The 27,060-nt window shown below is 46.7% G+C and overlaps 1 protein-coding gene across 1 annotated transcript in view; it reads right to left on the reverse strand.

The window, feature by feature from the left end:
- The window catches only part of GRID1 (glutamate ionotropic receptor delta type subunit 1), a 658,662-nt gene that overhangs the window by 491,136 nt on the left and 140,466 nt on the right, over positions 1–27,060 (reverse strand). The window contains exon 3 of the mRNA XM_061163043.1: positions 25,335–25,619. Coding sequence (XP_061019026.1) covers positions 25,335–25,619 — 285 coding nt within the window. The remainder of the gene's footprint in view (positions 1–25,334; positions 25,620–27,060) is intronic.

Below are 27,060 nucleotides of genomic sequence, written 5' to 3' on the forward strand. Positions count from 1 at the left end.
TTTCAGTAAAGCATCTAGAATTATAACCCCCATGTGACATGCCAGGCACGCTTCTAAACACTTTATACATAGCATTTTATTTTATCCTTAACTCAATTCTATGATGTGGGTGTTTTTTTTTTCAAACAGCTTTATTGAGATATAATTTATATGACACAAAATTCACCCATTTTAAGTACACAATTAGATTTCATTATAATTCAGAGTTGTGTTAGAAATTCTCACCATCTCAGAAAGGCATCTCATGTCCATTAGCTGTCATTCCCAGCTATGGTCTAAATGTCTGTGTCCCCCTAAAAATTCTTTGCTGAAATATTAATGAGATGGTATTGGGAGGTGTTTAGGTCATGAGGGTGGAGCCCTCCTAATGAGATGAGTGCCCTTATTTAAAAAAAAAAAAAAATAACCCATGGAGCTCCCTACTCCCTTCTATCATATGAGGACACAGCCAGAAATCGGCAGTCGACAATGCAGAAAAAGGCCTTCACCCAAAAAATATTAACTTTTAAAAATAAAAAATTAATTAAAAATAATAACAATAAACAAATTGAAGAAAGAGAAAGGCCTTCACCAGACTCTGAATCTGCTGGTGCCATGATCCTGGACTTTCCAAGCCTCCAGAGCTATGAGACATTAGCTTTTTATTTATGAGCCACGTTATCTATGGTATTTTTTATAGCCACTCAGACAGAATGAGAGATTTCCTAATCCCACACCCACACGCCACTGCTGTCCCTGGCAACCACTTTCTATCTCTATGTATTTGGCTAGTCTGTAAATTTCATGTAAGTGGAATTATACAATATATAGTCTTTCATGACTGTCTTCTTTCACTTAACAGACTGTTTTCAAGCCTCACCCACGTTTCAGTACTTCATTCCTTTTTGTGGCTGAATAATATTCCATTGCATTGGGATACAGTAGGTGTTATCTTTATCCTCATTTTGCAGATGGGAAATGAGAGTGACTCCCCAAGGTCAGAGGATAACTACAGGCAGAGCCAGGCAGTCTGCCTTCAGAGTTCCCACTTGAGCTTCTATTAACCACCTATTCAAAGTACTGGCCTATTGAATCCCATGGTATGAATCACTGTCTTATGAAAAATAATATGACTATATTATATGCATGTAATTTTGCAGAAATATCCAGGGATAAAAGCAAGCTGTCCAGGAAACTCGATTGATAGTTTCCTGTTCTCATTAATATTTGCTCATTACTTATCCATTCATCCTGCCATCTGTTCCTCTCTCTAGCCAGCAAGTAATAACAGCACCTAAGATTACAGAAAAGTTAAGGCATAAAACCTAAAATAAAAACCAAACAATATTCCTTTCATAACTAGAGGATAAATACAATTTTATGATTTTATTTTACTTTTTATTATGGAAAATTTCAACATTCAAAATAGTGGAATGAACTTCTATGGATCTATCACATAGCTTCAACTCTCATCAACCACACCTTACCCACCCCCAAATTATTTTGAAGATCTCCAACATCATATTTTTCACATATAAACATTTCAACTGTATCTCTAATACGACATGGTTAAAAGACAAAAACATAAACACTCTGAGTACACCTAAAAAGTGAACAATCCTTTAACATTGTCCAATATCCAGTGAAAGTGAAAGTCTCTCCCTCGTGTCTGACTCTTTGCGACCCCATGGACTACACAGTTCATGGAATTCTCCAGGCCAGAATACTGGAGTGGGTAGCCTTTCCCTTCTCCAGGGGATATTCCCAACCCAGGGATCAAACCCAGGTCTCCCACACTGCAGACGGGTTCTTTACCAGCTGAACCACCAGGGAAACCCAAGAATACTGGAGTGTGTAGCCTATCCCTTCTCCAGCAGATCTTCCCAACCCAGGAATCGAACCGGGGTCTCCTGCATTGCAGGCAGATTCTTTACCAACGAAGCACTTAAATTTCTCAAGAATCTCATATGTTTTTCTAACAAACTTTTTCAAATCAGGATCCTGATGGAGTCCACAAAATACAGCCAATTGTTTGACGCATCTCTTTGGTCACTTTAATCTATAATTTGTCCCTCTGTTTCCTTTTCTCCCCCAAAACAGACAGCGTTCCACAGGACCTTTGAGAAGTATGAAAAGTTATAGAATGATAGGTGTGTGAATGTGTGTATGTGAGTGTGAATATATATGTACACATATAGCTGTAAATATAGATGTAGACGTAACTGTAGATATAGGTGTAAACATAAGATATAGACATAAATATAGATATAGATGTAAATACAGATTAAATATCTCCAAGTGTTGATTGTTTTCTATGTATTTCTCTCCCTCTTTTCTCACTCACTTACTCCCCAAGGAACATTTCTTCTACTTTCCTATCTCCGTCAAAGCAGAATAAAAAAAAAAGGCTCAAAGAGAATGCCAACCTAAGTTTGAGAAGATTCAAGGCTAGTTTTTCATTTTTCACTTCTGAGACTCTAGATAGGTCCAGCCTGAGGGAAGGTCAGAGCGAAGGCCAAAAGAAAACTAAAAAAGCAAATTGGGGAGAGACGGAGAGGATCAGATGAAACCTTCTATAAAGAGGGAGCAGGAGAGAGAGGCAGAGACACGGAGGGGCCCACAAAGATGGAATATCCCTCCCCAGCAACCCACCACCTGAAAGCCCTCCTCCCACCTGCACACTCAGGAAGAACGAGCCATCAGTGGGTGGTGCCCCCAGCCACGACAGGAGCGGACCAGACTTGGAGGAGAAACGCTGAGTCCACACCCTGCGCTCATGAGACAGCCCCAGGCACACAGCCTGGCTTCCCTCACATCACCGTCCAGTGTTTCACCCCTAAAGCAGCAAAGGCCAGCAGCTCCTAGGGTCCCCCACCGGCCCTGAGGGGAGAGAGGTGAGCACCACCACCAGGAACAAGTGCTTCCAGGGAAGAGAATAGCTGTGTCTGCTCCTGGAGAACTTATTTGCCTTTAACACTCAGCAAGAAGGGTTGTTTAGACCAATTACAGTGCATTGTCTTTCCCTACTCCCTCCAATTAGGGCTGCTTTCTGAGCCAGCCCATGGGAAAAGCCTGCTGACATCCAACTTCTGTCTCCTGCAGTTTCAGGCAAGTGTGTGTGTGTGTGTGTGTGTGTGTGTGAGAGAGAGAGAGAGAGAGGGAGAGAGAGAAGGAGAAAGGGAAAGAGACCGGAGTGGGGAGCCCAGTCCATCACTGAGAAGAGAGCGCTGAGCTGCTCTCTCTGAGGAGACAAGAGACTTATAGCCTTCAGGGTCATAATGGGTGAGGTGAGTTTTCTCCGGAGGCGGAGGCCTGTGGCTTCCTTGTAAACCTCTGTGCTGACAATTCACTTCAGAAATAAGGTCGACTCAACAAAAACCAAATCTCCAATGACTGTTCCCCAAATGACCAGATCACCAAGTGACCAGTTCTCCTAGCAGCCAACTGACCAGAAGCTAAAACAAAATCATGTGTCTCTGAAACGACACTTGGCATTACTGGGGGTTTTTTTTCTAAAAGGTTCTGCCCCTCCCCTTCCTCCACCTACCATCTGCACATAAAACAGCAACAGAGGAAGAGGCAGAGGCAGAAATACAGAAGGGCAGAGATGAGGACTACGGTCAAAGCAAAACTGGGGAAGTTAGCCTCAGTCTTTTAGCAAATAGACTATTGAGTGAGTTGCTCTAAGGACACATTGGCCTGATTTTTGGCAAATCAGCACAGGGCTGTTGGTGAGGGCATCCAGGTTGCTTCCACCCACATTCCAGAATCACGCCTGTGGGCCATTCGGCTGCTTCTGGTGGGTCCTAGCAAGGGTTTCAGCCATTTGCCACAGAGGACAGACTCAAGAGAGACACTTCCATACACAGGCCTCCAGCTAACCAACACATAGCTCACTCCTCAAACCATGTTCTCCCACGATGAACCAGGGGCTCCTTAAATTAAGGAGCCCCTTGGTCTGTATTTGGAACATGGGAGCCACAGCCAGGTCTTCCTGGGCCTTTTTGACTTTGAGACTCTTTGTTTTCTCTCCCTGCTCCCCACCACGCCCTCCTCTCAGCAGACCATCTCTGCCCATGCTGCTGCTGCTGCTAAGTCGCTTCAGTCATGTCCGACTCTGTGCGACCCCATAGACGGCAGCCCACCAGGCTCCCTGGTATTCTACAGGCAAGAACACTGGAGTGGGTTGCCATTTCCTTCTCCAATGCATGAAAGTGAAAAGTGAAAGTGTAGTCGCTCAGTCGTGTCCGACTCTTCGCAACCCCACGGACTGCAGCCTACCAGGCTCTCTGCCCATGGAATTTTCCAGGCAAGAGTACTGGAGTGGGTTGCCATTGCCTTCTCCAATAATTCTTGCTTAATTCTGAGTGGGGTCATCTTTTCCAGAGACTCTTGAAATCACTGTCATGACCCTCTGTAAGTTTTCTGATGGGGAGAAATTTCTCTGTACTGTGAGCTGAGGGCCTTCATCTTGGGAGGGCAGGAGTGCAGAGTCTTCAAGGTTGGACTGATCTTCAAGCTTTAGTCCAGCCTCACTCTCCTCAGGTCGGTCCAGAGTCCCAGCTTGGCCCGAGAGATGCATGTGATGGAGAGTACAGAGCTTCCAGCATCGGATCAAGCTGAGCACATGCCAGCCCCCAGCAGCTCTATTTCCTCCCCCTCCCTCCTTCTCCTCACTCCCCTGGGATCCAGCTGAACATTTACTCACCCAAATTCATTCAGGCACCCCCTGATGATGTGCCAGGCATTCTCATCAGGTCAGCTCCTCTGATTCCCACCCCCGCCCAAACAGGAAGTCACTTCCATCCCTAGATTTCAAGGAGGGAAACTCCAGCTCAGAAAGTTTCCCTTCCTTGTCCAAGGTCACATAATTTGCAAATGGAGAGCCACAATGTAATTTTGGATTTCATTTGCTCTTACAGGTGATAGGATTTTGTGGGACCCCCAAGGCCCCTTCTTCTCCTTGAGTCCCCCAGTTACTGTACCAACAGGCCATGGGACAGCCTTCTTCCACCCATGGGAATGTCTTTTTGAGGCAGGGGGCCAACAGCTTTCACAAGTTCTGCCCTGTCCCAGAACCACCAGTCACGACAGCTACAGACGACACTCCTAGCCCAAACCAGTGAATCAGCTCTAAATAAACATTGGCTAGGAGTCCAGCACCTTAATCAAGAGGGTGATTGAAAAGTGAACAGTGAAAAGTCACTCTTCCCAGGTGATCTCAAGGAAACCCATCTTCCCTCTAAAAGCTAGCTTCCTACAAAGGAAGAGAGGAAAGGGCTCCCATCACTGCTCATCCACCTCTGTCCAAACCCCTCTGCTGCACAAGGGCAGGGAGAATCCCAGGCTCTAGGTCCAGAAAGACTCCCAGAGGGGTCAGCACCATGCTTAAAGGCCTGGGGCACCACAGAGAAAATGGAACTCCAAAGGCCCAAAACAAAGGCAGAGCTGAGAGTTTCGGACCCACAGGGGCAGGGCAGAGTAGGACTAGAAAAATGGAGGGGCACAGACCTCACTGGAAGTGAATGACTTAGAGAGATGAGGAGAGAACCATGGTGGGTCCAGGAAAGGAGGAGGAATGGACATCTGTACCCATGGACATGAGGGGGTTGGTGAACTATAGATACGTGTCTACCCTTCCTTGAAGCACGCATGCTTTAAGCATTAGGTGGCCTTTCCCCAGAGAAAAAGGATAGAATCATGCACAAACACACACACACTCTTTTTCACACAATTTCAAGGAGCTTAGGGGGTCTATGAACCCAAGAAGAGAACCTCCGAATGAAAGGAAGTCATATGCATTTTGTGCATTAAATAAGAATAAGATTATTAATCACTTACTGATACTTATCTTCTTGCTTCCTTATTTCTCTATTTTCTGTCTCCTATGCTAAACTATAAGCTCCACAAGGGCAGGAACCTTGACTCCGCCTTTCTCTTGGTGCCCCAGTACCTAGCAAGCAAGCAAATGGCACATCACAGCCGCTTACTGGATGGATCAATGGATTTACAGCTTCGTGCTTCAGTTTTTAGAATCTGCTATGGCCTTGCTCCCACTGATCAGCAAACAGACATGGGACAAACCACAGAGAAGTTTGTTTCTACGAACTCAACTTGGAAACTTTAGATCCCTCCCACCAGAACTAGGCCCTGGAGTCAGTTCCACAAGGACCTCCACAGGTACAGACAGACCGGAGCTCCAGCTGGGAGTATGGGGTGAGGTGTGGACTGCGACAGTGTGAGACATGCGGGACTCCAGGGTCTGTGGGCGCTTCCTGGAAGCCTTGCCCTGAGGATGCTGCCCACCAGCCCCAGACAGCAGCCAGCAAACGAGCCTGCATACCGCTTCCTCTGGGACGTGAGGATGTAAGGCAATGGCAGGCAGGGACGGGGTGCCTCCACACTGCTGGCCATTGATCTCCACTAATGAATTTCTTTGTGGAGAGGAACAAACTGCTCCACAGTGAGACTGGCCAAGGCCGCCCCAGCGCGGCAGCCTGGTGTCTCGGGCATGCTAATTACTGTGCTGTCTGGGTACATCTGATCGGCTTCTCCCCACCGCTCCATAACTGACACACTAATCTGTCCCCACCTGATGGCTCTGGAGCAGGCCAGAGATCTACTAATGAACCCTAATGCAGACAGTTGATAAAGAAACTTAGAACACTGAGATGAAAAACCATGATGTCAGCTGCTAGAAGATCACGATCCACTTCGCTTCTTTTGTAGTGCATTTCAAGGACTATCCATTGAAATCACTCATTGCATTCAGGGCCCCGATACAATCCTGACTGTTCCACCCTTTCTATCTCATGTGTGACAGAATTCCAACAAGCCAGCATGATTCACTTCTGTGGTGGATGTTACACAGATGGATTCTCAAACTAACACGTCTTTGGAAACCCTAAGGGAGAGGCAATTGTTTGAATGAATTCAGGCGTGATGGTTTCTCTGGCATGGAAACAGAAGCCCTGTGACAGGCAGCATGGTGTCTGGAAAAGGCAATGAAATCTTCAACAGCTTTATTGAGGTATAATTGGTATGCAATAAATGGCAAATATTGAAGTATACAAGTTTAACACGTCTTCAACATATGTATCACCACATTCAAAATAATGAACATATTTCATGACTGCCCAAAGTCTCCTTGTGACCCCCTGTGGTCTCTCCCACTCACCCCAGTCCCCAGGCAACCACTGAATTGCTTCTGTCACTACAGATTCATTTGCATGCTCTAGAGTTCTATCAAATGTAAGCATTCAGTTGTATTCTTTTCAGTCTGTCTTCTTTCACTTAACCTAATTACTTTGAAACTCATTCATGCTGTTGCTTCTACCAATAATTGATCCCATTTTATTGCTGAATAGTATCCCGTTGTATACATGCACCACAATGTGTTTATCCATTCACTTGCCAATGAACATTTCAGTTGTTTTCTGTTTTTAGTGTTACAAGATAAGCTGCTATAAAGAATCCTGCTGCAATGCAAGAGACCAGAGTTCAATCTCTGGGTCAGGAAGATCACCTGGAAAAAGAATGGCAACCCACTCCAGTATTCTTGCCTAGAGAATCCCACGGACAGAGGAACCTGGTGGGCTACAGCCCATAGGGGTCAAACAGAGTTGGACATGACTGAAGCAACTTACCATGCATGCATGTCTTTGAGTGGATATATGCTTTCATTTCTCTTGGACAAATACCCAGAATGGATATGGTAGGTGCATGTTTCACTAAGAAACCATCAAACTAGTCTCCAAAGAGCTTGTCTCATTTTACATTCCCACCAGCAGCATTTGTAATAGCCAAGACATGAAAGCAACCTAAATATCCAGAGACAGATGAATGGATAAAGAAGACACAGTACATATATACAATGGAATATTACTCAACCATTAAAAAGAATGAAATAATGCCATTTAGAGTAACACGGATGGACCTGGGGATTATCATACTAAGAGAAATCAGTCAGACAGAGAAAGCAAATATTATATGGTATCATTTACAAGAGGAATCTTGTAATGAAAAATGGGCAATGTAAAAGAATGTAAGATACAGATGAACTTATTTACAAAACAGAAACACTCACAGACTTGGAGAATGAACTTATGGTTACCAGGGGGGAAGGGTGCAGGGTTGGGGAGGAGGGACAGATTTGGAGTTTGGGATTGACGTGTACTGCTATATTTAAAATAAACTGTCAACAAAAACCTATTGTATAGCACAGGAAACTCTGCTCAATATTCTGTAATAACCTAAATAGGAAAAGAATTTAAAAAGAATAGATACTTGCGTACATAAAACTGAATCGCTTTGCTACACACCAAAAACTAATATAATATTGTTAATCAATCATACTCCAATATAAAATTTTTCATTAAAAAAAATAAAAAGTAAAAGTAAAAAATTCCAGTTTCTCTGTAATCTCGCTAACACTTGGTATTATCGGTCTGGCCATTCTAACAGGTAGGCAGTAGCTTTTAACTGTGGTTTTAACTCATGTTTTCCTAATCAGTAACTAGTAAGCATCTTTCCATGTGCCTACCTATTACATATACATATATATCTTCTTTGGTAAAGTGTCCATTAAAACATTTGGCCCATTTCTCATTGTGGTGTTCATTACTATTGAGTTTTAAGAGTTCTTCATATTCTATATGTGATTCCGTAATCAGACACAACTTGAAAACACCTTCTCCCTTTCTGTGGCTTGTCTTTTTATTCTCTTAACAGTGTATTTCAAAGAGCTTCATTCTTAAAGAGGTCTTAATTTTAATTAAATTCAGTTAATCAATTTTTTCTTCTATGGATTATGATCTTTGCCTAACTTAAGACCACACAATTTTCTATTGTGTTTTCTTATAGGTGTTTTATAATTTTAGTGTTTTTACAGTCTGTGGTCCATGTTTTACTTATGCTTTATATATAGTACAAGCTATGGACTGACGATTATTTCTTTGTACATACATATTTACTTGTTCCAGCACCATTTGTTGAAAAGTCTCTTCTTTCTCTACTGAACTGCCTTTGCACTTCTGTTGAAAATCAATCATCCATACATGTGGGAGTCTATTTGTCAGTTCTCCATCCTATTTCAGTGGTCATTTGTCTAGGTATGCACCAAAAAAACATTGCCTTGATTATTATAGCTTTTAATATTTGAGGTCATTAGGTCATCCTCCAGGTTTATTCTTCGTTTTCAAAACTGTTTTGACTATTTTAAGTACTTTGCATTTTGGTATGGACTTTAAAATCAGTCTTTCAGAAAGCCCTGGTGTGTAGCCCTTGCTTATTTCCACAGTGTAAATACTCCTACATGGTCAATTTCTAGCTACTCAAGCGCTGTCACTGAACGTGGAGTTGGGAAGAAGCAGCCCAGTGGCTCCAGTGAGCCCATGCACGTTGGCCCCAGGTCTCCACACACACCTCCTCCTGTCGCTGGCCCCGTCCCCACAGCAGATGTGGGGACCGAGCAGTCTCACTGTGCTGGTGCCATGTCCTCTGCTGTCACCAGGAGAGGTGGGGGCAGCACCCATGGCCATGGCCTGATTTTGTAGCCAGGGCTCCCGACCACAATGGCTGTCACTGAGGCAGAGGAGAGGGCCAAGGTGGGCCCCTGGGGAGGCAATTCTCCCTCAGTCCCTGTTTCTGGGTAGCAAGGTACCCCTGACACGCCAGCCCATCCTGCGGGTCTGGAGCACGCCTGACACTCACTTTGCATCCCTCCCCACACAGACCACCTAGCTGGAAGTCCTAGGAAGACTTCACCTTGAGCTGCCCTAGGCCCTGCAGTGAAATCTGGCACCCGCTTAGAAAGAAGCAAATTTATTGATCTTTCTTGGTGACTGTTAGCAAGATTCATAGCTGGTCGTGGACTACATTCATCTGCGCTTTTGACTTTAATTACCACAGGCATCTGAGGGGTATGTGCGTGTATGCCTGCGTGTATGCCTGCGTGTGTGTGTGTGTGTGTGTGTGTAAGCCTTCAGATCTCTGAACCTTTTATTTCTGTACAACTGACCCATGTCATACAACAAGCATCAGTTCAAGGCCAGCTCCACGCTCCCAGCTCCCTCGGCGTGTTCCCTCAGGGTGGTCTCCATTGCCACTGGGTGGTCCTGGCTCCAGAACCATCTTTCCCATTTGTCCCTTTAACCCTGGGTATTCTGGTACTTTCCTAAAGTTGTTAGTCTGGGGTGCTTCCACATCACCTGTCTCACCTCTGGGGACACTTGTCAGTAGATAAATTCCCTCAGCCTGAAGGATGTGGAGTGGACTGTATGTGCCTGGATACACTCCAACTGATACATCCTGAACAGACAGGACCTATGGCTTGGGGGATGATGAAAGAAGAGGTGGAGAAGGAACAGGCCAAGGGGTAGACCTTGAGGCTCATGGATTCCCTGAAGAGATTTGAACTCCATCCTGAGGAGAAGGACTGTAAGCTGGGCTGCAAGTTGAAGAAAGGTGACTTTGATGACAGAGTGAAAAATGAATGGATATTTTCCAAAAGGTATAACATGCAAATGCGTGCACGCGCACACACACACAGGCACCCAAGAGACCACACTTTTCTTTCGGTACTCTCAGAAAGCAAAGTAGACAAAAGGTGACAACAACCCAAATATCCATCAACAGACGAATGGATTAACAAAACGTGGTGTATACTACACTGGACTATTACGCAGCCTTGTCAAGGAAGCAAATTCTGACACATGCTAGGACATGGACCAACCCTGAAGACATTGTGCTATAAAATAAGCCAGTCACAGAAAGACAAATTCTGTATGATCCCACTGTCTTGAGGAGGTCCAGAGAGGCAGAAGGGCAAAGGATGGTGCCCAGGGACTGGGGGAGGAGGGCTGGGGAGTTCTTGTCTAATGGGTACAAATTTCAGTTTCACAAGATGAAGAGTTCCGAATACCGATGTGGGGACGGTTCCACAGGCGTGGGAATGTGCTAAATGCCACTGAACTGTGCACTGAAAATGGTTAAAGTGGTAAACTTTACGTTGTACAGATTTATTTAACCACAATTCAAAAAATAAGCAAAGTGGGACATTCCTAGCGTCCCATTGCATGGATTCCACTACATGTCACAAGGACCCACAGGTGACATCCCGTCATATCTACATTTGTGACAATGCCACAGAAATGTGAAGGTCTCCAGAAACAAAATCCATTAGACCATACAATGAGGGTGCAGCCTCCAAAGCAGGCCTCTGAGTTCAGGTCCTAAGGCTGCACTACATGCACGTCCCGGAGGTGTGTGTCAGGAGGGCCTGGAGGATGGGAGTGGAGCCCGAGGGGTTGGGGGGTGATGCAGAGAGGGCGGGACAGCCAGAAAAGGTCTCCTAGCCCTCAGGGCCTCCTGAGAGCTCACATTACAGCAGCTCCTAACCCAGGGGCCCTCAAGGTGTCACCTGTCCCACCCCCTCCTCTCCCTCCTCACACTGGGGGAACACACAACTGTCGCTTGGAGCCGTGGAGAGACAGTCAAGACAGGGAGAGTTTGAGACTTAAATCGCCACCTGCAGCTGTAATCCCTCCCAGACTCAGTTTCCGAGACCAGCTGGCATGCAGGTGTTGACTCTGCTGAGTGGCTATGCAGACAGAGAAATGTGAAGGCATCCGGCACAGGGTCACAGCACAGGAAGTGTTCAATCCCCTTGCTTCAGGAGAAACCGTGCAGGCCTCCTCACTCTGTTCATGGTCCATAAGCTAAGGTCAGCCCAGCAGCCTTTAGTATGCCTGCAGGCCCCAGGGAGATAAGACAAACCTCTTCCGTGGGATATACGCTCAGACATTCAGTCGTGTCTGACTCTGTTCAAGCTCATGGACTGTAGCCTGCCAGGCATCTCTGTCCATGGGATTTTCCAGGCAAGAATATTGAAGTGAATTGCCAATTCCTTCTCCAGGGGATCTTCCCGAACCAGGAAGCGAACCCGCATCTCTTACGGCTCCTGTATTGGCAAGTGGATTCTTTACCACTAGCGCCACCTGAGAACCTTTGGTTAATAATGACTCACCCAGAGATGCTCCCCACCCCCAACACGGGTGGACAAGGGACAGGGACACTTCCTCACACCGAGGCCCTGGGGCTCTGACAGCTGGAAAGTTCCTGATTTCCTGTACCACCTCCCCCTTAGTCCAGGTCCAGTCCTAGTGCTACTCAGCGGAGGCTGGAGCCCTCGGCTCACATCAGCCCTTCCCCAACTCCAGACTGTCAGCTAGCTGCTCCCCCTGAGACTGCAGGGTCTTTCCTCCGTGAACCCATGTCAGCTTGGCTCCACCCACCAGTGAGACCCCTTCAGAGCAGGACACACCACAGGATCACCCTGTTCCCACTGCTCATCCCCACCGAGCTGTAGCTGACTCCATTCCACAAGAGCTGCTGCTGACCTAAGAGGATCCCTGTTCCATCACATCTGCTTCTCTGATTTTGGATTTTGTCCCTGACTTTCTGTCTAATTACACTTTTTCTCAGCAACATGACATTCAAGAAACTATCTTCCTCTAAACCATAAAAAAAGAAAAAAACAGGGCACCAGAACAGGGTCTGTTCTTCAAAACACTTAAATACTTCTCTCTTCCTGCCTGCCTTATTTTGGTACCTGGCACCTCGGCGCTATCTTTCTAGCTTCCTAAGTGGAAAACACAGGGTTCTCTGCAACTTAGCAACTCTACTTTCTAGCAATCCAGCCCAGAGAAATACTCAGGCACGTGCACGAAGCTGTGCCTTCAAGGGTGTGCATTCTAGCACTGCTTGTCAGAGCAAAATCATCAGAAACCACCCTAGTGAGGGAGTGGATCCATAAACCCGACTCTGCAGGACGTCAGGCAGCAGGTAAGAACAGGGTAGAACCAAAAGGGCTGATACAGAGTGAAGGCTCTGAAGCCTTGAGGCTCTGAAGCCTCAAGTGAAAAGTACATGGCCAAAGCTTCTGCTTTGGAAAAGCTCCCTGTATTTCCATGCGAATGTCTGCACATAAGAAAGAGTGATGAGCCCAGACAAGGCCTTAACTTAGCTCTAGAGAGGAACGTGGGGGAAGGAACATAAAGGACACTTAACGGTTTTCACCTTAACTGCCTCTGTTGTTTATTTTATTTTTCATGAGACATGTTCGTTTCGTGTATTACTTATACAATCAAAACTAATTTCAGGGACTTTGCTGGCGATCCAGTTCTTCCATGCTTCCACTGCAGGGGGTGTGGGTTCGATCCTTCGTCAGGGAACTAAGATCCCACATGCCATGTGGCACAGCAAAAAGACTAACTGCAGGGGCTTCCCTGGTGGCTCAGTGGGTAAGAATCTGCCTGCCAATGCAGGAGACAGGGGTTCCATCTCTGATCCAGGAAGATCCCACATGCCATGGAGCAGCTAAGCCCACGTGCCACAACAATTAAGCCTGTGCTCTAGAGCCCAGAAGCCACAACTACTTAAGCCCAGGAGCCCTGGAGCCCATGCTCTGCAACAAGAGAGACCACCACCATGAGAGGCCCTCTTGCCACCATTAGAGAGAAGCCCTCACAGCAGTGAAGACCCAGCACAGCCAAAAATTAAATAAATGACTGTTTTTTGAAAAAGACTAATTTCAAAGAAAAATCAACAAAGAAAAGAAAGCAGAGTGACCTACCCTTCCATGGTCCCCCATTGCCTTTAGAATACACAGTCCCTCTGCCACCCAAGCTGAGCACTCCACATCTGGGTCCCTGATCCCAGACACTGGACTCCAGCCAGGCATAACTCCCTCCAAGTCTTGGAACATCCCTGCTTTCTCTCACCCCTGGACCCCCACATCTGCCCATCTTGCCCTCCCCTCATGTCAGCCCTCCTCACTCCATTAGGACTGAACTCCATTCCAGAAAGACTTCCCAGGCTCTGCCGGGCAGGCCAAGCTCCCAGCCACAGTTCCAGTGGCCATCAAAATACAGTCTCCATCACAACCCCCTTCCCCACTGACAGTAGTTACCTTTGGGGCCAAAAGGGCAAAGGCCATGCCAGCCTCCCTCATCTCCAATTCCCCAGCATGGCACCTGGAATTCAGTGGACGTCTGCCCAGTGAAACTGGACTGACTAGATAGAGGAGGCCTCGCTCAGTGGGCAACAAGAATCCACAGACTCCATGAAGACCAGCATAAAGGAAGCTCATGTGAGGGCTGTCTGACCCTCACCCTCCCAGAATCGTGAGCTCCAGCCTAGGACTACCGGCATAGTCAGTGAACTGTGAGATACAGTCAAACAAAACCCACCTCTGGATTGCTTTGAAGTTGAGCCAGAATTACTATCCATTCTGTCTCCCATGTCCCCCTCACAGACCAGGACCCTCTGGGGGAATTCTTTGACGTGCTGGAGAAGTCTGGTTCCTCTGAGAAGCAAGCCACCTGCTTCTTCCTTTCAGAGGATGCAGATGCCCTGTACCCATGGCTTCCTTCCCCACTTCCTGCCTGCCAGGAGAGCATGTTCACAGTGATCTTTGCCACCCCTGCCAGCCAGCGCAGCCGCCATGGCCCTGTCTTTATTTTCTGACTGCCACTGCCTCATTAGAAGCCTCTGCAAACCTTCTCTGGATATGTGCAAGAAATAAACAAATAAGCAAACAGAAAAACAAGGCATCCCAAAATAATAAACCAAAAATCATGACAGCATGCCAGGCCCAGGTGGAGGCTTCTGCCTGGGACCAGGGGTGTTGGGGCAGGAAGCAGGAAAGCCCTCACACGTACCAGGTCAGGTGACTTGGAGGGTACTTTCAAGCAAGAGATTGGAAAAGCAGAACCCTAGAAGGAGACATATGCTATTTATAGGGAAAGTGGCCATGTCAGTGTGACCCCACCCCCACCCCTATCTTCTGTCGTCACTCTCAGAGCCTCCAGTGGGAAACATGGGGTGAGCAGCTGACTCCCCAAATCAAAACCCCCAGACTTCTCACAATGGAGAACTGGCCATACAATGTACAAGCAATTTCAGTCTTGTCACATTCCAGGGGGATGCAACCCAGAAGAACAGGATTCTGTTCCTAAGCATCTCACTAGACAGGCGAGTTCCCATGGGAGGGTGAGCCTTGATGACATAGCACACAGCTCACATCAAAAGCGGGGAAGCCCTGCCATGGACATGATGAATCAACCACTCAGATGCTCCCGGCCAGGCTGCCTGAGACTGTGTGATACAGCCCCTGCCCACCCTTCCCTCTGACACTTTTCATCACTTCCAGCTCTCAGCATCAGCCGCTGGTCCTCCAAACTCTCCTCTTCCAGAACACGGCATGCTATTTCACACCCTGATGTTTTGCACACAGGTTTACCCCACTTGGAATTTCCCTCCTCCCTCCTCTACCTGATGAAGCCCTTCTTGCTCCCAGCTAATTCAAAACCCACCACCTCCCAAGGCAGAGTTGGGATGGGCTGGGGAGTAGTTTAGGCTGCAAGGCTCTGCAATCACATGCCAGCACTTGGGGCACTGTCCTGGGTACTGAAGAGGAGAGAGACAAATGAGTAATCACTCTCATATCCATCATTTCATTTCATTTCAACCTCCCAATAACCCTTTGAAGCAGGCATTTTTATTATCCCCACTACCAAAATGAGAAAACCAAGGATGAGAAAGATTTGTCAATGGTCCAGAGATAAGCGAGAAAAAAGGCTGAGGCAGGAACAGAACACAAGTTTCCCAAAATGTTCACCCACAAAACTTCAGCGGCACTGTTAACCTCACACTGTGATATACACGTGTATTTTGTGTTTACTCCTCCTGTGAAACTGTGGGGAAGGCTTTCTCAAGCCTGGGCCCATCTGAAATCTCACCAAGCCCCACACCTTGTGGAGTATATGAATGCTCCCTCCACACTTGCCAAGGAGGAAGGTACAGACAGAAACTCAGCAGGCTGAACACACTGGTTCTCTGGTGAGAGTGGAGGAGGGTGCGGTTTCACCTGATCTTTGGACTCCATGAAATCACATATTATTGTTGTAATTGGGAATCTCATAAAAAGAACAAACGCTTCCTAGAAAAATAAGTAGTCAGTGAAATGCCCCCAGTTATATATTCATCCACTCATATACTGAATACTTCTTGAGCACCTACTATGTTCCAGGTGCTATTCTAAACGCTGGATATGCAGCATTACTTAACAAAACACACAAGATCCCTACTTGAGTGGAACTCACATCCTCACTGGGGGGAAGGTAAACATCAAAAAATAAGCAAATGTCAGTAAATTCAATGGGAAAAAAAAAAAAAAAGGCAAGGAAGGGAGAAGAGGGCATCAAGAGGAAAAGGAGCTCAATTTTTTAGTGAATTAATGAGAAAAGGCCTGTGGGGGCAGAGGGGATTGGAGCAAAGCCCTGAAGGTGAGGATGCAGCCTGCAGATATCTATGGGAAGAGTGTCCAAGGCAAAGGGAACAGCCAGTGCAAAGGTTCTGATGCCTAATTTTCCCGCCACGTTCATGGAGCAACAGGGAGCAGGAGGCGGATGGACAGGGTGGAGTGAGGAGAGAGGGTGACAGTGAGCAGGGCAGGGAGGCCAGCTGCAAGGACCATGGCTGTTATTCCAGAGCAGTGAGGAAAGTTTCAGTCGTCACAATGGACCTTCGAATTTAGATCTGAGGTTCCCACGCAACTTGTCAGGGGGAAACCTCTTAGGGGCTCCTGGAGCCTTTCTGCTTCCTTAGACTCCCAAGAAGGACATCTTAACACTGTTTCAGAGATGCTGTCTAAACATAAGTCAAGCAAGACCAATGACCATCCACCCCCAGGTCCCACCTGCTGAGCAACCAGGAAAGGAAACCCACTTCCCAGGTCTCAAAAAAGGGTTCTTCAGAGCAGGATGGCATCTGCTGAGATCCCTTTGTAAGAAGCAAAGGAAAACATTTAAAGCATAAGACTCTCAACATGCTAGAGCACTGAGCATGTGCTTGGCCAGGACCTGCCAGGAACCTAGGAAAGAAGTGCTATGATACCCATCTTACAGATCAGGAAAACCAAGGCTCTGAAAGGCAACCGCAGTTCACCCAGGACGCAATAAACAATGGAGCGGGGACTTAAATGCAGTTCTTTTCTGATGCTGGGGTGTGTGCTCATAACTATCCAAATGTCACCTCTCAAGGAGGTGACAGACCTTGCCTGGCAAGGGAAAACAAGTCCTCTCTAGCCAGCGAGCAGATGGTCAGGGTTCTCATCTGGATGGAGACTGCTTTAGCCTTAACACCAGTCCCGGCTGCTAAAGGGCTTCCACAGCTCTCCTCCCCTCTCCCCTGCCTTCCACTCCTCCCTGTCCTTTCCCTGTCTTCTGGTCAGACACACTGACACTCTGGGTCTCTGAGAACACTCCTAGGAGCAGAGGATACTGCAAGCAGGTTCCAGGCACAAAACATTCCTCTCAGGACCTATGGTCTTCCAGCCAGTGCTGAAGGGACTGGGGCCAGAAGGAAGTTAGTTATGATGGTCTCTCTTCACAACAAAGGCATTTCTATATACTTAATATTCAATATTCTGCACCTCGACTGAGATAGCAGTTACTCTATTACATATATTTGTCAAAATCCATCAAACAGTACATGTCTAATGAGTGTATTTTACTGCATACCAATTATGCCTCAATACAGTTTACTTCAAAAAATGAAGGAACTCTCCTGACATTGCTGGACCTGCTAGGAAAGAGCCATGCTCTCCCAGAGAGGAGGGTAAGAGATGCTTCAATTGAGACAATGAAGAGGACATTCTATTTCATTTCATTAGGAGAGTGGGTAGGGGTCTCACTTGGGCCGATAGTCCTTCCAGATGTTTGGGGCCACATCTTGTGGATACCCTTCCTAGAATTCCAGTAGAATTCTAGTATTTAACAGCAAAACCTGTTCCCCCTTGTGTCTGGGGCTGAGGAGGTCTGGAGAAGCAGGGTTGGCAGGAGGGGAAAGTCAATGGGGCCATATTTGTCTTTAAAGGGGGCGCTGTGGCACCACGTGGGAAGAAGGAAGTATAGTTCTGGCCAAGGTCCTGCGGTGGCAACTCCCTGGGTCCCAGCTATGCGATGGGCCATGGGGGAAGGGGGCCGGCACTCTCATCTTCCTATCCTTCATCTGGCACCTCCTTATGGCCTCAGACACACCATGGAATCTGACAGAAGGGTGATGGAACTTCAGAGTTAATGAACTTTAATCTTCTAGCAAATGCTACAATTAACGTGCCCTGAAGTACAGTTGCTTTATAATTAGATCGGAGAACAAAACCCAAAACACTCATCCCAGTAAAGTTATTGTCGAACTTCTTGGTAGGTTTCCTAGCAATTAAACTCACTTACTCATTTCATCTGGAAAAAGTATTTATTACTTCAATTTAAACTAATGCCATAATGATACAATATGTGTTATTAATGAGAAGGCTCACCAGAGCAGCTCAGTTCCCTGACTTCCTATGCCAGTCATCAGGAAGGAGACTTTGTTGGCATGAAGCATTGGTTAAAATAGTAGATGTCCAATTCTCTTTTTTCTGAGGAGTGTCCTATCAGGAGGACTCGGGATGAAGACCAGCTGCCAACAGGTGTTCACCAAGGGAACCTGACAGGCTGTCCAGCTGAGAAGGTGTGATGACTCACCAGAGCCACTTGGGACTGAGCAGTGAGTCTTCAGGGACTCCCAGCAACTCACCTCCACCACCAGGGAGGCCTGGAGTGGCCCCTGAAGGTGAGAGAGCTGACCCTGAACTCTCTCTATTTCTGCAAGCACCAAGAACATAAGCAAGATGCTTCCTGGGTTGCAGAACAAGCCATAGCAGAGATGAATCAGCTCAGAGGATAAGGGGCTACCAGCAGTTGTAGTTTCTGAGTAGGGAATTCTTGCTAAGCACTCATGTGCTAAGCACTGTGCTAAGCTCTTATGGTTGTTCAATCGCTCAGTCGTGTCCGAGTTTTTGCAATACCATGGACTGCAGCACACCAGGCTTCCCTGTCCTTCACTATCTCCCAGAATATGCTGAAACTCACGTCCATTGATTTGGTGATGTCAGCTAAGCCCTTGGCATGTATTAACGCATTTAATCCACACATCAAGCACACCAAGTAGGAATGATTACTTTATTCCCATTAGACAGATGAGGAAACCACTGCAGAGACAGGTTGAGTGACAGTGTTGAGTGACAGCTATAGAGGCAGAGCCAGGATTCAACTGAGGCAGACTGCTCCCAAGTCCATGCTCCTAACCACTATACTCAAGGGTAATCCTGAGGAGGGACAAACAGTCAAAGCTCTCGTGCCAAGACTCTACCAAGCCCTATGCCAACACCCAGCCCTGGGAAGGAAGAATACTGACCACTACCACTCTTGGTTCCCACTCATGATTTGTTATTATCATACAGACCATTTGCCACGTACCAGGAAGTCTGCCAGGGGTTTTAATCTGTAGCTCAGAAATTACCATCCCTGTTCCTTAGATGATAAAAAGGGAAGTCACCAAGGGCAATCAGTAGGAAGGAAGGATGGAAACCCTCACTCTTTTTTATTTACTTACTATTTTTGGTACTTGATAGAAAACATTAAAGGTATTAAACAAAAAACAGATCTCCCATCTTCGTACCAAGTCACTGTGTTTCCCTCCCTGACACAGCTCTCCCCATGACTGTATGCGTACTCACACACACACACATGTGACCTTTCTTTTACCCAGAGCAATACTGACAACACTGTTCTCACTTTGCTACTGTGAGCTAACAGTACCATGTGTTGGAACTATGGCCTTAGTTCATTAGGAATCATAATTCCCCATTATGTATGTATCATAATATATTTAACCATTATGGTTGTTGGCAGTATCTGTGGTCACCAGCAGTGCTCCAATAAACCCTTGTGCATTAAGTGAAGAGTCTACCTGTGAGGCTTGCTCCGCACAGCTCTGCCACAAGGATCAAGAGGCTGTGAGCAGAGCTGTGATGACCTGGGCTTCAGGAATCAGACTTAGCCAACCCCCTACTCACCAGCCACTCACTCACTTTTCTAAGTCAGAGTTTCCTCATCTGTGAAACAAGGGTGGTGTGAACCCACTTTGAAGGGTTGCTGTAAGGATGGCATGAGCTGGAGCACTTACGGTGTTTACAGGGTGCCCTGCTTGGAGTGAGGCTAGAGAAACACAAACTGTGACTCACTGACACCTGGGCCACCTGGCCACCTGGGAAGTTCAGGCCCTGCCTCAGCGTCTGGGATTTGTCCTCAGCTCATCCATGTGCATTACCTTCTTTCCTTTCAGAGAAAGCCAATGAGTCTGGACACAGGCAACAGAAAGACCAGAGCCCTCCAGAAAAGAAGACCCAAGTCTGTGCTCAGGTCTCTGGACTGGGTGTAATGAGTAGGACCCAGAGGTACAATCTGAGGAGGCATGCTATGGCTCCCAAGGATTTCTGGAGATTCTGTACTCATCAGTGAGGCCTCTAAAGCCTGTTCGACCCAGAGCTCCAGCCTCACCCTTGGCCACTGCCCACAATCCAGCCATATCTTTTCCCTCTCTGTTGCCCCCAGGCCTTCCAGCATGCTTTCCTTCTGCCTGGCACACTCTTCCTCCTATCCGCCCCCAGTGCCCTTTGCTTGCCTATTTCCTACTAGTCCTTTAGAGGCTTGCTTACATGCCACCTCCTTCAGGAAGCCTTCCTGAACCACCATGCCACAAGCTGTGCAGTCATCACTAAGATAAGATCAGTTCCATGGCCACAGCAGAGTGGAGCAGTGTCAGGGAAGAATGTCAGGCCATAGCTGCAAGGAGAGATGGTCTAGCCATAGGGACCCAGGCATACTCAGAGCTCAGAACCAGGACCTAGCTGTGGACACTCAGGCTGGAGGGCAACATCTGCTCCCAGAGCAGAGAGGAAGGTTTCAGCAGAAGAATATCTTTATACCATTTGGATAGGGAAAGACCTCTTACATGAGATAGGAAATGGAGCTACTTGTCTAAAAGGTGAATAAATTTGATAAAAATACAGTATAGAACTTTTGTGAACTAAGACAACTAACTAAAAGAAGGCATGTAACATCCCTAACTTACAAAAGAAAAGACTCAATTTTAAAAATGGGCAAAAAGTTAAAACTACACATGGGTATTTAGGAGAGCAAACAAAAATAGTGCATAAAGATATGCTCAACTTCATCTTTTATCATGGCAATGTAAATTAAAATCACTGTGAGACATATTTCACATGAAAATCTTAAAACTAAAAGCAATACCAGGTGTTGGTGAGGTTGGGGAGCTTCGAGAATTCTCATACATTGCAGATAGCAGTGAAAATAGGTAGAAATGCTTTGGAAAGTAATTTGGAATGATCTAACAAAGCAAAACATGCATAGGTCCAAGAGTTCATGATATTTAATAAAGAAAGCAATCACAATCATCAATCAATTAAAAATAAATAAACATTTAAGAAAACAAAGCAATCATAAAAGTGTACAGTAGTTTAACTCTAGATATTTAAGATTCATGAAGAGGCCAAACTAGGCAATAAGTATTTTAGGATCCATACTTGTATGACAAACTATAAAGAAAAGCAAGGAGCTCGTTAGAACACAATCATGATACTGGTTAGGCCCCCTAGGTAGAAGACATGATACAATGAGGACACATAAAGCTCCTATACATTTTTTAAACTGGTCTGGGTTCATGGGAGTTCACTTCATTATCATTCTTTTAACTTGACATATACATTGTAAAAGTGTGCAACTTTTAACTTTTTAAAAATAATTTAAAAACAAGCACAAATAGGAGATGGACACACATTTAGAGCCCCAAGGTTTTGCTTCTGTGAAATCCCTGCTGCCAACTCACCCCAGGCCTGCAAGCTGGTCCAAGAGGCTAAGAGGGAGCACCACACCCCAAAGATGCTATGGAGGAAGGAGCCCTGGGGTCTTAACTTCACATCCCAGCCCTATGCAACTTTAGCCAAGATACTCCAACCATCTGTTTCAACATCTAAAATGAGCACCTAGCAAAACAGTTGTGCATGGTAGGGACTCAGTGAATATTTGTTGAATGAATGAGTCAGTGGTTTCTAAGATCCCACCATAAATACATCCCTCATCCAAATGTGCTCACTGGGGAGAAATTGTGGCTGCAGCTTCTAGCACACCCTCCCCAAAACACACACGAATAGCCCAGAAGTGTGTGTGGCAAGACAGAAAGTTCTCTCTTCTGTTCAATCCAAACTTTTGGTATTTTAATGTTACAGATTTTCTCTCCCAAATGTCAGCTTCTCTTTTATTTTTCCTTTCGCTGTCACAACAAGCATACAAGTATTTTCAATGGAATTTTACCAAATGGCACATCTTGTATTCTGTAAGCCTTAAACATACAAACTCCTCTCCCACCACTCTGCCAAGTTCTGTCGTAGAACTTGCTTTTGCCTTTCTGACCCTTGACCCACATGCCCAGTCCTCAGGCTCCACCCAGAGCAGGACATTCCTTGGTTTAAAGGGAGGCTGAGGGGCAAATGAGGAAGGATCAGTCCTTACACCTTGCAGTGGTAGGATCTTACACATGACATTTATCCAAGTGACTGACTGCACAAACCTAGGGCATGCCAAGTCCATTCCACACACCCCATCCTTGGCATCAACTCTGCCTGGCTGGTGATAAGAGAAGAAGGCTGGAGCCTTGCAAGCCCCAGATGACAGTAACAAGATGGTGCCATGGCTAAGTGCATGGGCATCAAAGTCAAAAGGAATCTGAGCCTCATGCTCCTCATCTGTAAAATGCAGCAATAATCCCACTTCAGAGAGTTACTGAATAGCTTAAATAAATTAATATACGTAAAGATACTTGCAGATCAGCGTCAAAAAAACAAAGTTACTATATCCCAACCCACTTCTGTGTGACTTTGGAAGAAACGAAGCAGTCTTTACACTCAATTTGCTTTTTAATTGGGCTCATCGCAGCTAGTGCTACAGTGGTCGGGTGGAGGAAGGGCCCTGAGGGGTTGTGGAGGCACCATTTGTCTTGGACGTATCAGTAATGTAAATCCACTCACAGCCCTCAGACAGGCCGATTCCAGCCAAGCTGAGGAGCACTCACACTCTGAATTCTTGGGGCTGCATCAAACAGCATGTGGGCCTCTGCAGCCTTGGCTTACCTAACATATTAAAAATGGGCCAGAGATTTGACTGTGCACAAGGGGCAAGGTCAAAACAAGTCACAGGTGCTGGAGTGGTTAATGTTTTATAGAGACTGTTTGGGGTAGAAACCTGGCTTCAAAAGTTGTCAAATCAGAAGGGTAATGGCCAGGAAAAGGCAGGAGGTTCTACATAGAACCCAATGAAAGAGCACTGGCCTCCAGGAAGGCTAATGCCAAATGGTCAGCACCTTGGACAGTGACAGCCATGTGTAAGCAGCTCTGAGATGCTTGATTCACAGCCACCTCTAGCAAACAGGGCGGGTTGCTGCCAGTCCATCCCGGCACCATGATGCTTCATGGAGCAATCACAGCGCTTTATGTTGCTGAGGCCATATGCTTCCTCAGAATCCTTCCCAACAAAGCAATCACGGTTCGACCAATTGCCGGCAGTGGTCCACTGGAAGAAACCTATTGGTCACCCTGTGTGTTTATAAAATTATTAATAAAGGTCAGTCTGGTTGAAAACTAACTTCAACCCTACAAGAGACAGTAAAGGTCTCCATGTGACAAGAGAGGGGTACACCTTTTGGCTTGACTGGAGGGTCTGGATGGGAGAGGAGAGGGGCAAAGGAGTGTATCTACAGAATGAAACATCTGTTTCCTAGCTTACCTCAAAGGTCTTTCCTTGTCTTTCCCCCACATTTCTCCATTGTCTTATATTAAAATTTCTTGAAAGGTCCATGTTCTCATAAATGAGTTGGTTCATTCACAGAGAGACAATTTCTCAGGGCCTTCTCTGTGCCAGCCACCAGGCTATGACATGGTCTCTCCAACTCCTCCCCAAAGTCAGGGATTGAGCGAGGGTGGAAGGGAGAAGCCAGGCCCTGGACAGAGTCCAGTTCAAGCACCTGGAGCCTCTGGCCACCTTTGTCCCCATCACCCCCCTCATCTTAATTTCAGTACAGTGACTGTTTGCTTTTCAATTCCTTCTGGAAGACTCCAGACAGCATATTTGCTTAAGAGCTGAGGACAACATTCCAGTCTTAGAGAAGCAGAGTATTTAGGCAAATGCAAACATATGCTGCTTTCTCTTCTTAGTTACAGTCTTGGCAAAGGGATTATTCCACAAAGAGAGGAAAAAAGGACTTTCGAGGGTACACCCCATTCTACCCTGGCCCCAACTATGAGGCGCCAGCCCTCACCTTTAAAGATATAAGGTGAGTGGCTGTGGTTATAAAAGGGTAGCGTGGGGGTACTTGTGAGGGACTGCTCCAAATCTGACTGTCGTGGGCACATGAATCCACACGTGACAAAACTGCACACACAGTGAATACACACACCCAAGTGCATATAAACTGGTGAATATGAGCAAGGCCTATGGATTGTGTCAAGAAGAAATCCTGCTTGTGGTATGCTATGACAGTTAGGCAAGATTTTGGAGCACACAGGATCTCTGAATTATTTCTCATAATTGTATGTAAGTCTCAATTATCTCAGAATAAAAAATAAACAGGTTTTTTAAACATATAAATTTTTTTTTTATAAAAAGGTTTTATTTTTAAACCATTTATCTTGGGACTAGAACTGGTCTCCATTTACACAAAGCAGCCATAGAAAAGCTGAAGCTATCTCTTCAAAGCCCATTTTTCTAGTTTCCTAACAAGAAAATTATGGGTTTTTTTTTTTCATACAGTAGGCCTTCAAAGAATCCATATCCAGCCATGCCCTGTGTCCCCAGACCCACACGATCCCCACCTGGTCCATGACATTAAGGATGTCCTTCTCCCTGACCTTTGCCCCAGCCTGAACCCCTGAAACTAAGGGCAGATCAGCGTGGAGGGAGGCAAGGAGCTGGGGAGGCTGGGAGAGCATCCAGCGAGAGGGTGACACTCTGCAGAGGAGGCTTCCGGGAGGACCCATGCTGGCCGACCTCCACCACTGCTGCCTGCGTGCAGCCTTTCGGATCTCTGCCAGCAGTTTATTAATATTTTATTGAAAACTCAAAGATGATTCAAACTTCAGCTGTCATGATAAGGTGTTGTTGCTAGGCAACTTTAGTGCCTGTCTACAGATCTGTTTTCAGATCTTATCCCCTACTCACGAAGCTCAAGGTTGGGTCCTACCACCCAGACACCCACTCGGTTCAGACCACCAACCGCCGTCCACACCCAGCCCTCTCCAAAGGGCTCAGCCTCCACGAGCGAAGGGCCAGCTCGCAGGTCTCCCAGTGTCTGGCAGTGCCCCCACCGGAGCCCCAGAGAAGCCCCGGCCCCCAACTCACCATACTCGCTGTCGTAGAACATGACAAACTTCTGCCAGCGCAGCTCTGTCACCAGCCTGAGCATGACGTCATTGAGGCGCACAGGCGGTCTGGAGGCCAGCGTGTAGGCCTCGCCATCGGGGCTGGGGTTCAGGTGGCAGGCGGTACGCGGAGAGCCCCCTGGGTTGCGCTGGACAAAGAGATGTGGGATGTGCATGGCGTCTGTGAGGGACTGCAGGGCGTTGGCAGACGCACAACCGGTGGACGTGACCAAGGCTAAAATCCCCTGGGTCATGAGGTCACAGGCTGGAAAGAGAGGGGAGAGAGAGGAAGGGGTCAGCATGGGGGTGATGCTGCCCTGGCTTCAATTTGCACAGCTCACACTGGGAAGCTCATTCCTGGGGTTCCAAGAAACACCATCTCCCTCCAGGGACCAAGAACACTGTCAGGCCAGCCCAGAGGCTCTCACAAGCACAGTCTGTGATGCCCTAGTGACGCTGCCAACTAGATACTCTTGTGTCCAGTCAATAGATGAGAAAACAGAGGTGAAGAGAGGCAAAATCATTCATCCTAGGCTACTCAAGCAGCGAGAGTAGAACAGGGCTCCTACCCACATCTGCCTGAGACACTCAGCATGCTACTATATTAGCCATCCGGTTTCCCGCTTGGGCCGTGAGCCTCTTAAGAGCCATGAGCTCATTTTGTTGATCCTTGTATCCCCAAGGCCAAGCCACAGGCCAAGAATGTACTGTATACTCTACAATTGTTGGCTGAACTGAGCTGATTGGGGCTGAAGGGAATGAATTTCATTGGAAAGCCAGGGAGACACTTAGCCCCGAAGACCCAGATTGTAGGCAACGAATCCCAGAAGCCCTCAGTCTCCTGGCCAAGTCCACTTGATTCATACCATAAAAATACTGGGTCAAACCCCCGGGGAGTATTGGTTCCAGAAGACCAGGATTATTTAAAAGCTACTTGACAATAACAAAGGTAGAGGCTCCCACAGCTGGGGTACTGACTGCAGGTGAGGAGGAGGAACACGATCAGGTGTCAGCTGCCATTTCTAGGGTGGAGACACTTAAGGATCGCCTTCTGAAGTCATCTAGTCACCATGAGTTCCAGTAACCCCTTTTAGCCACACTCTTAACACCTTTTTGGAACATCTGACCAATTAATAGAATGATGCACCTCCCAACACTACAACCCACTGCACCAGTTTTGAAGCAAACATTTATTAATAATGTTTTATGTGACGGCAGGAATGTGGGAAAGCAGATGCAGTTTCAAAACACAGCCTGTGGATGTCAGCAGGCCATCTGCTGCAGACGGCAGACTTTTGAACAACTTTGACAATGCCGTTCTTTCAGTTGAGAGCACTTGGGTTTATGTAATGCCTCAGACCAGACTGGGAGAAGGAGATGAAGACCAAGGAGAGGAACCCCAAGGAGCAAGGCGGAGGGAGGCTGGGAAGCTGTGGGAAGAGGAAGACACCTCCAAGCTTTCCAACACCAAAGGCCAGCGGCTCCCCACGCAGGGACAATCACCTTGCACATTCATGGGCTTCAGCAGGAGGACAATTTGACTGCCCACAGCTCTTCCTGTGGAACCCTCAGCCTTCAACACAAGGCAGAAAGAGGGGGTGGTTAAATGAGAGATTCTAAAAAAAAAAAAAAATGAGAGATTCTCTGCAGTCCCTACTGAAGATCACACAGCCACCTAAATGCTCTGGACCCTCACATTCAGGTTC

This window comes from Dama dama, chromosome 15 (assembly GCF_033118175.1).
Source record: "Dama dama isolate Ldn47 chromosome 15, ASM3311817v1, whole genome shotgun sequence".
Classification (NCBI taxonomy): domain Eukaryota; kingdom Metazoa; phylum Chordata; class Mammalia; order Artiodactyla; family Cervidae; genus Dama; species Dama dama.